Raw genomic sequence first — 13373 nt, forward strand, 5'->3', positions numbered from 1 at the left:
GTAATACCTGTCCACGATTTCAATTAAATACGCGTAAATAATACCGTAAAATGTTTCGCAGGACGCGATGGCTGCCTCGAACCGTCGCGACGGGAGTAGGCGGCAGTCGTCGAGAGCGCAGATCTTGCATAATTCACGCTTTGGAAACTTACCAACGTTAAATATCGTTAACTATATTGCACCCGAGAACTAGGCGATCGACGATGCTCACGGATTCTCACGGATTTCTGCGATTTTCCCGGATGCGCGCGGACTCGAAACGTTACTCAGCAACCGTCGATCACCAACTAGCGACATGAACGCAGACGCGAGATTCGAACCGTTTCCATCGCGGATTGGTCACTGCGCGCGCTTTGTCAAAATGGCGAATGCGACGCGGCGTTAACTTAAAATTAATCGATGCATCTAATTTAACACGAGTCTACGCACATCGTTACAAACTGCAGCTTATATTGCCGTAAATTCATAGATTTTCTTGTTACATGATAAACTCTCTTATTTATTAATTAATTTACATCATTTTACACCGCACATCGATTGATAAATATTTAATCGTTTCATTAATTTTAACCGAGTTTCAACTTATTCGGCGAGAATATTTCGAGACGCTGCGAGATACATATTTTACCGACTCACTTTAAACAGAGCGTCGCGTTTTCAGAAGCTCTGCATCGATCGTGCTTTCCGTTGCGAACGCTTCTTAACGTGGGAACAGAGTCGCGAACGCAATCAAGTTTCAGGCTGTTGCCGCGAGCGGTGAGCGCGGCGCGCGGGACGCACGTAGGAACCGACGTCACCCGTGCAGCGCAACATGGTGGACGCTGGACAACGTAAACAGTACGGCAGTTACAGCAGCTCTTATGTGGGTGAGTATTCAGTTCGATTTATCGGTATTTGTTCGGGTGCCGGGCTTCGTCAGCGTGACTCCGCGCGATATCCGTTGCTCGCGTACTTTTTCCGAGGCCGCGAGCTCGTTGCAACGTTTGTCGGACGTGAGCCAGCTGTGCGCGAACATCCGCTCGTCGAACTCGTCTCCATGCCTTCTCGCCGCTTGACATTTGCCTCACACGATCTCCCGACTCCTTCTCACCGTCCTTCCACCTGTAAAATTTCTCTTTTTAGCTCGCGAATAGCTGTTACGGACTCGCGACACGCAAATTCGCTATTCACGCTGACGAGAAGTGAAACGAGAGTGAGAGAGACAGACAGAGAAAGAGGAAGAGAGAGAGAGAAGAATGTCGCACAAGTTTCTACATGAGGTGAAACGTGGAACACGCGCTCACGCTTACGGTAACTGTGATATATTTAAGCGGAGGCTGCGAAAACCTGGGATTTGTGTCTCGAGGAGTGCGCGGAGGTTCTAATAGCCGGGAGACCACGTCGCCGTCGCAACGCGAGCGCCTATTAATAGTCGCGTAATAACGGACGATCCTGTTTAAAAAAGAAAAGGATGACGTTGTGATATCCTGGGCAATGACGTTCCCATTAGTGCCGCCCGCTCGCGGCGACAGTTCGCTGCTCGTTGCCCGCTGCGTATATGCGCGTGACCTTGTACGTTCGATTAGTCAGCCAGCCTGAGAATTGTACCGAGCTCGTCTCGTCGAAAAGACCGACCCGGGAACAGCGTATTCACTCGAGCAGCTTACCGTCGAGACCACCGCGCCGGGCGGCTTGCGACGTAGCGTGTATCAAGTAACACTAACGTAATAATTCCTGTACGAAAACGGCCACTTTAACTGCGTGACGTATTTCTCGTGTAAGCGGTCGATTGATTGAATTTGATGTAAAGAACGTTGAGTAAAGCCCGAGCAAGAAATTGATCCGATGAAAGAATGCTGAAGCATGCTGAGTGCTGCACATCGCATGCATACTTTAATAACTTTGCAAGTACGTAGATATATGTAGATATATGCAGGAGTAGAAAAAAGTACATATTCATAGCCGATATTTTTTTTCCTCTTTTTTATATATTTTTTTATATATTTTTTTTTTTTTGTAAGAAACTGAAAACAAAATGCATTTTGTTCCTTTCAGTTTTTTAAAGAAAAAACTGGCTACGTGTAATTTGTCATAAATTTATATTCCGAGCTTTGAAAGTATTCCATTAATCCGTGACTTCGCTTCTTTTCGCGCTGAGAATTATAAGATTGCCTATTAAAAGTATTAATCTACGCGCGTCACAATTAATCTGATGTTACGTGATTGCGGTGAGACAGCAACTTTCTTAAAGAGCAAAATCAATACGATTGTTATTTCCTGCAGACATAAAGAAGACGGCGCGTTTCAGACACGTTATTCAAACGCGGATAAAATATAGCGTCGGGGTAATAAGAAAAAACAAAAGCGAAAACTGACATAGGAAAGGTACACGTTGCAGATAATCGGGTTGCAGTATCCCGTCGAGTCGACTGATTTGATTTCCGGAATTAAAAATATCAAAGGATAAAAACAAGGAGGCGCGCGAGAGGAAACGCGAGAACGCGGGCTCGCTGCATTATAACCAGGTTACTCATTTTAAAATCGGCGTGTCGCTTTAATCCGCGTATGTATTCCATCTCTGCGAAATTAGCGAGCGCATTTTTTCGCGTTGATGCAGAAAAATCCGATGCGCGTACACACTCTCTCTCTCTCTTTCTCTCTCGTGAATGTCGCGCCGCTTCTATCGCTGGCCAGGAAGTCGTAATATTATTCCGCATTAAATGAAATCCGCGCGACAATATATTGAATGGGAAAAATGCGTCGGTGCGCGGTCAAAGCGACAGTCTAATAACACGCGTGCACGCATGCATGCACGCACGCATGCACGCGCGCACGCACGGTACACGAACGAGCGTGGCCGTTGCGGAATTGGAAATGAGAGTCCGCATATTGGCGAATGCACCTATTCAGCCCGACGTGGTGCGTGTTTTATTGAATAGCATCGATAGCTTTGCTTGCCTGCGCCCGGCCGTGCCATGTATGCACGTCCGATGGAAACGAGCCGAGGGCCCTGCTTTCCCGATAGTTTACGACGATCCGTTGCCGGGCGGGAGCGCGACGCCTCAACAATAAATTTCTGAGCCGACCGCGATAAATTAGGCGGAAGCCCACACGCCGGAGAGCGCCCGAGACAATTCGCCGAGTTAATTGAAGCCGATGCCTGCGGACTTGGCCGTCCACCTTTCTCTTCCTCTTCTCTACCCGTAATCGTGACCAAGTATTCTCTCCCCGTTCTTTCCCCGGGAACACGCCGGCTATTAGACTGCGATTAGGCTCCGAAAGGTTGCCGTGTTACTCTACTTCGATTGTGCTATCTGTCACTTTCAACCACGCTTTCCTATACGAGTGTAATGATTCCTGGTAGGTTTTTTTTTTTTTCTTGACGACAACTCGTCTTTCTTCTTTCTCAGAGTTTCTCTTGCGTCCGTTTGAAACTTGGCACTGCAGGCTGATTTTTCCGGTAACGTTGCATCGCATAAAACCATATGCTACCGATTGATGATCGTTCTATTTCGGGGGAACGCGATAGCCTAATTAGGAAGACTTGATAAAAAAAATCGATACACCTTTCGATTGCCTACGCGTGAGAGGAGAGGGAAAAATGCCAATGTTGAAAATAATGCCAGGTTACGTGCCAATTTGCGTTCCCGTTGAAGCCGTAATAACTCAGACCGTGATACAAAGTAAAGTTGCACAAAGGATGTGTCAATTGGCCGATGAGAGGTTGGACGATCGAGCCAGCGCGAACGCTCGTTCTCGTGACGCGTCAATACGCGCGCATACATACTTAACATGTAAACTGCATATCTCCGCTCGAATCGGATTCATCGAGCGCTCTCGCATTTGTGCACTTTGCTAATTAGACCTGCATTATTCAGTCAGATGAATCGGAAACCAATCGGTCGTGCGCTATTAATCGCGAGCCAGTAACATCATAGCGAAAACACGGATTTCAGGGAAAGAGAACGGTGCGAGAGAACGCGCTCTTCGCGACCCCCGTTAGCGGTTAAAGATTTAACCCAGTCGATGTGTTCGCGTGATCCGCAAATAATTTTTATATTCCCTCCGTCAAGGCTTTGCATACAGAATTCTGAATGGCGATGCACGAAATCGAGATCGTAAAATAAAAGAGTTGAATCTCGTGTAACGCACTCGCGGGCACAATCGGCTCCGCAATCTCGTGGCTTTAAAACGCGATTGCGAGTGCATTTTTGAGACACGGTCGTATTTCTGCCATTTTCCCTCATAACTCGCACAACGATGCAATCGAGTTAGTTCGGGCTTGCGGTAGAAATGGGCGGGAATGCAATTGCATATGGCACAATGGGACAGATTTCTTTTTATCTTTCTCTTTTTTTTTTCTCTCTTCTTTTCCTGTATTACACGACACAAGAGAAACGTGGATGTTCCAACTTATTTCCGCCACTTGGTAGAGCATAGCCTTAGCAGAGACAAGTTCAATGGTATTGATTTCTATACAAGTTGCATTACGCGTAAATAATGCGAGTCAATTAGCTGGAAACTACGATAAAATCTGCGTCGTATTACAATAGACCAGCGCATCTTCCATAATTAAACCCGGGATGTGGTCGATATAAATTTGCTTTCTTCTAGAATAATTGACATTTCTTTTTCTTTCTAATTAATAATAACTATAAATATACACATATCTTTCGATATCTTTGATACAAGTTCCATCGAAGCAAAGTCGATGAGAAATTACAGTATCGCGAGTGGTGTTAATTAATAATTTTGAGTTTCAATTGTATCGATTATTGAAGATGAACACTTGTGTTATAATGTAATGGAATAATATTCGTGTCGAGTATTGTATTTTACCGCATTCGACGCGCACCGTGGTTATGGAGATTTAAGAATCTGTCGGCTGCACCTCGCGAAATCGCACTGGGTAGAGCCTCTCGGGTTGTTCCAGAGCTCATAACCGAACTGCATACGGCGTTGCATAAACTTTGGAAGTCGCGGTTATGCTCGGCATATACTCGAAGATGGAAATATAAATAAACTTGGCGCCGGATAGCATCGCGTGCCAGATTAACGATAACCGAGATGTCTGGAGGAGCCACAATATCCTAACTTACATTCGTTTACATGAAGAGTAATTTCTATTTTTTTTTCTCTCTCTCATTCGCCGATCTCGTTCGTACTCTGCTTTTCCTTCTTTCAATAAACTCGCATTTGTCGTAAAATGTTCGCTTTCGCACGGTGTAAACGCTTTAGTGGAATATACCTTTGTAAAATAAATTTCTTGGGTGAGCACGTTGTAATTCCACGTGTACCCATCGCGATCGTTAACTTCGCACCTAGCCACTCGATACAAACCGGATGCTGATTTAGAATTTTCATTGACACGATTCCCACGGTGACTTCTACTTATTTTGGTTACGTCTGCTCGTTCATTTCAAGTGCATAATGCAAGGCTCAAGTTTGTCGAACGAAAAGTGGGTTTATTAAAATTTCATCCATTCGAACTTTCCCTTAAATTATTTATTTGATTACTTTATCGTAATTTAAATGCATAATATTTCAGAATTAATATATTAAAAATATTATTCAATCGTGCATTTAAAAAATAAAAGGAACTAAATTGATTTCAATTTTTTCACGAATACGTAATGCCAATATTTGCAACATATGCCACGATCTTCTCAGCTGGCGTTCACGAGTACGAGAACAAAATTATTCGTGTCGTCCGTTTCTAAATTAAACTTAAGCTCGTTATTTCTTCTGCACTCCGCGCAAGGATATATTAGCCATGCACGTCATACGTCGTCACGATCTCGTGCAAAAAGCGACAAGAAAACGATCCAAAGGTCGAGAAAGTCCAACCATGCACGATATTCAGGAAATGTTATTAATCTGACACGCAACACGTTTAACTTTTATCTACAGTACGGTACATCTTGATTGCAAATTTTTTTTAATCAAATTTTAAATCCAATTAATTACTTTATCAAATCTGTAAGAGAAAAATGTCAACACGTAAGAAACCTGACACGCACACTCGAGTCTTTCCTAGCTTCGTCTGCTCGCTTTCGATACATAATTTTTAACAAATATTCCTTATGATAGTTTGCACAAGATATTTATTATCTTTATTTTTAAATTATCTATACAACTTTTTTTCTTTTTTTTTTTTAATTCTCAACACTTAAGTATTATAATTGGCACATGACGTGCAATTTTACGATGTAAGACGGAAACAAATGTATGTCTGAGGCGACCATGTGCGCTTGCCCCACTACGTTTCTACGATTACGTCGGTTGACTTGTGTCGGTGCGGCATCGCTACTTGTAGGATGCTGCCAATTAGCCTCAAGAGTGCTGGTCACCAGCAGCCGGGATATTTCTAGTCTGGCTCTCTTCGCGGACTTTAGTACCTGAGCGCCTTGTGTTCGCGGTACATCTACGCGTCGCGGCCAGATGTTCTCATCGATGTCTTCATATATGTAAACGTATTGAATTCGCGTTTGTTCAGGTTTTTTTTTTTTTTTTAACAAGCCCAGTGTCGAATCAGCGCGGTAAACGAATGTGAGAGTCGGCGGTGATATGGCTGACAATGAGAAAAAAATCGCGACGCCGAGGCGAAAACGGCTCAACGACCCTTCTGGGTCAAGGCTGTCGGAAAGGTCGGATGTGCCAAAGCACACGAATGAACCGGCGAGACCGCCGAGAACGAGGACGCAGCAGGTCGCGACGACTCGCAATCCCGATCTCGGAAATTACATGCAACGTAGCGTGTTCGTGGTGGAAGCGCAGCAAAAGCCGAGTTAGTTTGTCAAATAACTTTTGGGAACCGCAATCGCTTTATCGGGCGATTTGATAACTAGCGCACGAGAAGCTGCTTCGCTCACTGTTCCCCGATACTTCCTTCCACTTTGTAATATTTGATTTTGGATTTAATTTTTGTATTTCAGGTAGACAAAATTGAAAAGGTTTATTATTTGAAAATGTAGTAAAATAATATTTTATAACGAAATTTTCTCTTTCCCGTGCTTAAATTTATCGAGGTATCCAGTTTCTTAATTTAACTTGAACATTTTTTATCTGATTTTAATTATTTGATAGTTTTAGCGAATTTTGAGCGTGTGTTAGTGATGAAAATAATGATTAAAGGTGTGAAAATTACTTTTTCAGCCGAGAAGGCCCCGATGACGACCCTCGACGAGAACGTCAATCGTGTACCACGACAACAATACAAGACAACCGAAAATATGGGTGAGTTGCTTTTCTTAGACAGCCAAGTATTCGTTTGACTTGTTGATGCGCAAGAATTTAAACTTTTAATTAACGATACTTAAAAAAATATGCGCCAAAAAATAGTTTGATATGCATAAATGTTTTAAACACATTTCACGGTATATATTTTCATGTGTATAGCTTGCGCAAAGTCTTTCCAGCACTTTCGACTTAAAAGTTATGTAAGATCATCAATAAAAACATAAAAGTCATCGGATTATAAAGCAAGTAGCACGAACAAAGACTGTAGATATCGCACACAAATCGCCTGCGGTGTATCGCTTTTAGTATGACGAAGCATAGCGTGCAGTGCCACTGAAAACATACATATAAACTGTCTGTCATACAACACGGCATCGTAATTTAGTATATTGCTGAGTTGCAGTTGCAAATACCTGTGAAAAATGCACAACTTTCTTTGAATTATATCTCCAATTACTGCCATTTATAGCTGGAACTTGACACGTAACCGAGAGTGGTTTTATAATTTTCTTTTCGGATTTATATTTTTACGTGTGCAATAAATTATGCCACGATATCCGCTGTATTCGACTGGTAGTCAATTCTACACATATAATCACTAACTTTCTCGCCATATCCTTTCTCTTCTATGGCAATAAAATGTTGATAAAATGTTATAGTTTAAAATATATTTTTTAAATACTCGTGATTGAAAATAAGATAATAGATTTTTTTAAATAATTTTTTATAATTTTTTTTTCTTTACACACTTGTTGTTAATTGTTAATCCGTTATTTATGGTACAGATATTTTAATTCAGTTCTCTTTTGCAGATTATCTAGGAAAGCAGGACCGAATAGATAGGCTTACGCCAAAGGATGAACAAATGCAGGACGTAGATGGTGGTCGACCCGTGCAAGTTGTACTTGCTCACCCAGATCATACTTTTGAGTTAGATGAAGATGCATTGGCAGAAATTCTCCTACATGACGACGTGAAAGATAGAAGTGTGGTAGTGGTATCTGTTGCAGGTGCTTTCAGGAAAGGCAAAAGTTTCCTTCTTGACTTTTTTCTTCGTTACATGAACAGCAAGGCAAGTAACGTTCGATAATTGTTATTTTATTTAATAATTAGCTACTAAATTAAACAACAAATTATTAAATAATTTGCTAATATTAATTATTAATAAATTTATTGCATTTAATTAACAGTATGTACAACAAAGCAATACCGATACCTGGTTGGGTTCCGAAGATGAGCCACTGAGTGGTTTTTCATGGAGAGGCGGTTCTGAAAGAGATACTACAGGAATATTGATGTGGTCGAAAGTATATCCTACTACCTTGGCGAATGGTGAAAAAATTGCCGTGATTCTTATGGACACTCAGGGTGCTTTCGACAGTCAATCGACAGTGCGGGATTGCGCAACGGTATTTGCGTTGAGTACGATGCTGTCCTCTGTGCAAATATACAATTTATCACAAAATATTCAAGAGGACGATCTACAGCATCTACAGCTGTTTACCGAATACGGAAGGTTGGCGTTAGAAAGCTCCGATAGCACGCCCTTCCAAAGATTGCAATTTTTAGTCAGAGACTGGGTTTATCCGTACGAGGCCGATTACGGTGCAAACGGTGGAAAAAAATTGCTTGACAAAAGACTGGAAATTTCTGACAGGCAGCATCCGGAATTGCAAAGCTTGCGAAAGCACATCAAGTCTTGCTTTTCGGACATATCATGTTTTCTTATGCCGCATCCCGGTCTCGAAATTGCGACAAATCCGAAATTTGACGGTAGATTATCCGAGATACAAACAGAATTCAAAAAACAGTTGAAAGTACTCATACCGATGATACTGGCACCAGAAAATCTCGTGACTAAAAAGATTAACGGCCAAATTGTAAAAGCGAAAGATTTGGTGGAATATTTTAAAAGTTACATCAATCTTTACAAAGGAGATGAACTTCCTGAGCCGAAAAGCATGCTTGTGGTACGTATAATTTAGTGGTTTCTGTAACTCGGGGTTTTATTTGCAGTCGATCTTTTATTTTATTCAACTGGAACAGGCAATCATCTTAACCGCAGTAATCGTATTTTGGATTTACAGGCCACAGCGGAAGCTAACAATTTAACCGCCGTAGCAGAAGCTAAGGATTTATACCTTCAAATGATGGAGAACGTGTGCGGTGGAGCAAAACCGTTTTTAGCGACCGCTCATTTAGAATCCGAACACCATCGCTGTGTGGAATCGGCTCTACGTCAATTCCAAAATAAACGAAAAATGGGCGGAGAAGAATTCAGTCAAATATACATGGAAAAATTGATTAAGGCAATTATGATCATTTAACTTATTTCTCTAATTTTTTAATTGATACGACTTAATTTGATCTTTTCTTTTATTGTCTGTTTTATTATAAACCTTTATTTTTTTGTAAATAGGATATGGATGATGCTTTCTCGCAGTTTAAGGCGCACAACGAGAGTAAAAATATTTTTAAAGCAGCGCGAACGCCAGCAGTGTTTTTCGCAATTGCTGTCACTATGTATATTGCATCTGGGATATTCGGTCTTGTTGGTCTGTACACGATAGCAAATATATGTAATCTTATTATGGGTATCGGCCTCCTTACGCTCGTCTTATGGGCATATATAAGGTATGTTAAAGTATTCACATTACAATTTTTTACAATCAGAATTTCTAAATATGATTTTTTATTTTAATATTAGGTATAGCGGAGAATTCAGAGAAATTGGAACACAAATAGATGACTTAGCTAGTACGATATGGGAAAATGTAAGTACAAAAAATTTTTTTTTTAATTATAAATTTTTTTTTTTTTTTTTATGTACCTGCTTTTTGTATAGATAACACCTTGATAGTAAAAATTATATTGTTCACAGTGTACTAATGAAAAACGATATTTGAAAAAGGTAGAGATTTTTTTATTCACTTATTAGTTTTATGAATGTAATAAACTCGTATTTTAACGTTTTAATCTAAAATATAATTTATGGAATAAATCATGGAACGTTATAATTAGTAGCATAAAATATTTATGACAAATATTTAAATTTGCACTGATATATTTGAAAATTTATATGTCTTTATATATACATGTTCAAACAGCACTTTTCACAATATGTGTATATTTTGCATATTATTATAATTCATATAATGTTCACATAACAATTAATACATAATATTTTTTTATTGCAACAGGTCTGGCTATGTGCTCATCTTTGTTATAAATTAATCTATACTTTAAGACACCTAATCCTGTCCATTATCATAATTATATTTGCAATACCTATATGTGATTTAACTTATCGTGATCTTCGTAGACATGGCTATATCTGATCACACGCTCTTCTTCTTTTCAACTTTAGTCTTTAATTATCTTCTATTCCGAATTGCTTCTCTTCTCAATTCTTTGTGTTCCTTACGCATCTGTGTTTCTCACATTCTTTCTTGCTGAACAGAGCTGTTTTATAATTGAAGCATAACCATTAATATCACTTTTTTTTATTACCTTTTTTTTTATTCCTGTCATAAGCTGAGTGCTAACAGGAGCAAATATCGAAAAGGTATGACATTCGGCTACATATATGATCATATGTTTGATAACTTTCTATTAACACCAATTATACCTTCGTTTCTAAATATTACATCTTTATGCTTGATATTAAAGAAAACTTTATTTTTCTTTTGTATAACTATTAACTTGTTCCATATTGAAGTGTTTTATAAAGGAAAATACTGCATCTTGTAGCCAAAAAATAAATAATTAAAAATCCCGAGTTTAAAACATAGCATATAACTATACGTACACCGAAAAGCAGATTATGGCGTGTTCTGCGGCGACACCGGCTAGCGTACTTAATTTTATGCGACGGAGGCAGGGAATGAGAGAATGGGGGGAAATCGGTCATCGGCAATCCGGCCGGCGCGGTACATACATGCGGCACATGTGAAACTCGACGTACACGATTTTAAACTCACGTTCGCTAGCTGTCGGCGCACCAAACGCCATATTCGTCTTCCAGCGTACAATGTCGCATGTTATAATGTAATCAAATAGTTCAATACTAATGAAACGGATTATTTTTTCTTTTGTTCAGTTTATGAAGCCACTCTACCAGCAATTTGTGGAGAAGTCCGTGTCTGTAGCAGTGGCGCAAGCTGCTGAAATAGCAGCAACGAATTCAACATTAAACGCCACTGTCACTGCCAATGGCAAGCCTAAATTATTATAATATTCATTCCCATAATGTCCTGATTGTGTAACGAATCGAAATATTGCATCCTTATGTGTTAATATTAAGTGGCATAACTAAATTTTAAAATACTATTATTTTTTGACGTACCGCCATAAATAGTTTTTCTCTCTGTTTAAAACTGGCTTGGAAACACTAATTTGAAAATGACTGTGAATGTATATATGATGTATTCTAACTAGAAGTCAGCGTTAGATTGATGGAATTCGTGATTATTAGTATTGCCTAGAATATCCTTGATACGGATGTTGTAAAAATAAAATCTTGTACTGGTAAAAAATATTATTGTAGCTTAACCTAAAAAGTTTTATCACGGGGATGTTAATATGTTTAAAGGTATTATAAATTACGAAAAAGAAGTAGAAAAGTGCATTTGTGAAAATATTGAAAAAACGTAAGTCTTTTAGAAAAGTAAGTCCTTATGTAGCAGTTGTTTTTATTCGTCTCCTTTAAGATTGTTTCTACTTTCTGTTGTATCCTTTACATTTAGAACGCATTTTTTACTTAATTTGTTTGTTTCAACAGGAAGAATTTTGTTTTACGTAATGTCTCACGAATACTTGTTATTTTACGTGTTATTTATATACGCTTGGACTAACGAAGTTCAGATTTTTATTCGTGCCAGAAATACATAACATGAGTTGTACTGAACTACTGTTTAATAAAACAAAAAAGAATGTAAATATTGCACGCTGTTACTCACACGTTCTATATACTTTGGAAAGAAGAGGTAAAAAAATATTTATTGGAAACTTTTTTAACTAACTTTGATAGAAACGTATGCACGCCATATTGTTGTTTGTAGTATATACTTTATTAATTGCAATATCTCGAGCTTGTTCAGTTATATTGATTCACTTGAAAGTAATATAAGTCTTATCGCCAACGCGTTAATAGCAATTTAATTGTGTCGTAGATATGCTGAACTCCATTTTCTGTATTGCTCATTGAATAAAATTGACAAATAATACTGCTACTAAAATTTACCAAATTTATGATACGTTAATCTAAAAGCGATGTATATACACAGAAAATTATCTCTTTTGCTTTTATGAATTTTGTTCAATGAGTAATTTTGGTAATATGGTTTGATGATTTGACGTTTATTAAAACTCTACCAAGTCTTGCCAAATAATATTAATATATTTTATATTCGATCTAGGACTTAATAAAAAGAGTAAATTTATCTGTATTGTCATGGAATTAATTTTTTAAACTTATATATAATAATCAATTAAACTTGCAATCCTTTATTAACAGAAAATTATTATAATTTATTAAACATAACGTATGCATTATTGCCTCAAAAAAATATGTATGACTTGACATTAAACAAAGGAATAAATTTTTATAATATACGAATTTCATAATATAGAAATTAGAAGTGTACTTGGTGGTGGTTTTAATAACACTATAATTTATGTATTCAATATTTTGAATTATTTACTTCACGAAAACGTAAAACATAAGCTGACATTTATATCTTATACTCTGATAATTTCTGTTTTATAACATATTCGATCCAAAATTTCTAATACATTATTTTGTATTTATATTATTTTTGTATCTCTATTAACGATTTTAAACATTAAAAATTAAAAAAATATTCTTGATTGATCTGTTTCATAAGTTGAGATAAAATGAATAAGAGAGTAATGAATGTTGTATTATTAATATAGTCGAACTTATCATCTTATTGTATTTTATACAGGATGAGTTTACGTAGGATAATAGATTTTAACAGAAATGTACGGTTACGGAAGTGCCATAAAAATTTAATTTTGGGTTACCATGTCTCGTGCTAAATTTTATCTGTTATTTTTAAAATAAAATTTAACAAAATTTTATTTTTAATTATATAAATTATGAAATAAATAAATTTAGCACATGACCACATATT

General features: G+C 38.1%; 1 protein-coding gene across 9 annotated transcripts; it reads left to right on the top strand.

The window, feature by feature from the left end:
* The first annotated feature begins 720 nt into the window (after positions 1-720).
* Positions 721-12156, top strand: Atl (atlastin GTPase). 9 transcript variants are annotated; one of them, XR_011545512.1, is made up of 10 exons: positions 721-866; positions 7135-7215; positions 8031-8290; positions 8409-9188; positions 9306-9527; positions 9638-9852; positions 9926-9992; positions 10100-10129; positions 10419-10783; positions 11318-11454. XR_011545512.1 is itself a non-coding variant. In XM_070654041.1 (9 exons), the coding sequence occupies exons 1-9, from the start codon at positions 6547-6549 to the stop codon at positions 11450-11452; spliced, it is 2010 nt and encodes a 669-aa protein (XP_070510142.1). In that variant the 5' UTR covers positions 6189-6546; the 3' UTR covers positions 11453-12156. The 9 variants fall into 9 exon arrangements, 2 of the variants coding, with proteins under 2 accessions (XP_070510142.1, XP_070510143.1); XR_011545513.1 differs by lacking the exon at positions 721-866 and adding an exon at positions 964-1290; XR_011545514.1 differs by lacking the exon at positions 721-866 and adding an exon at positions 1346-1887.
* Positions 12157-13373: the final 1217 nt, after the last annotated feature.

The sequence above is a fragment of the Cardiocondyla obscurior genome, linkage group LG03 (assembly GCF_019399895.1).
Source record: "Cardiocondyla obscurior isolate alpha-2009 linkage group LG03, Cobs3.1, whole genome shotgun sequence".
Taxonomy (NCBI): Eukaryota; Metazoa; Arthropoda; class Insecta; order Hymenoptera; family Formicidae; genus Cardiocondyla; species Cardiocondyla obscurior.

What these genes read in the sequence shown, in the direction of transcription:
- Atl (XM_070654041.1), top strand. Translation starts at nt 6,547, where the DNA reads ATGGCTGACAATGAGAAAAAAATCGCGACGCCGAGGCGAAAACGGCTC. An exon ending in CAAGACAACCGAAAATATGG is followed by an intron (nt 7,216 to 8,030) that starts GTGAGTTGCTTT and finishes TCTCTTTTGCAG; the next exon opens with ATTATCTAGGAAAGCAGGAC. An exon ending in GTCTTATGGGCATATATAAG is followed by an intron (nt 9,853 to 9,925) that starts GTATGTTAAAGT and finishes TTTTAATATTAG; the next exon opens with GTATAGCGGAGAATTCAGAG.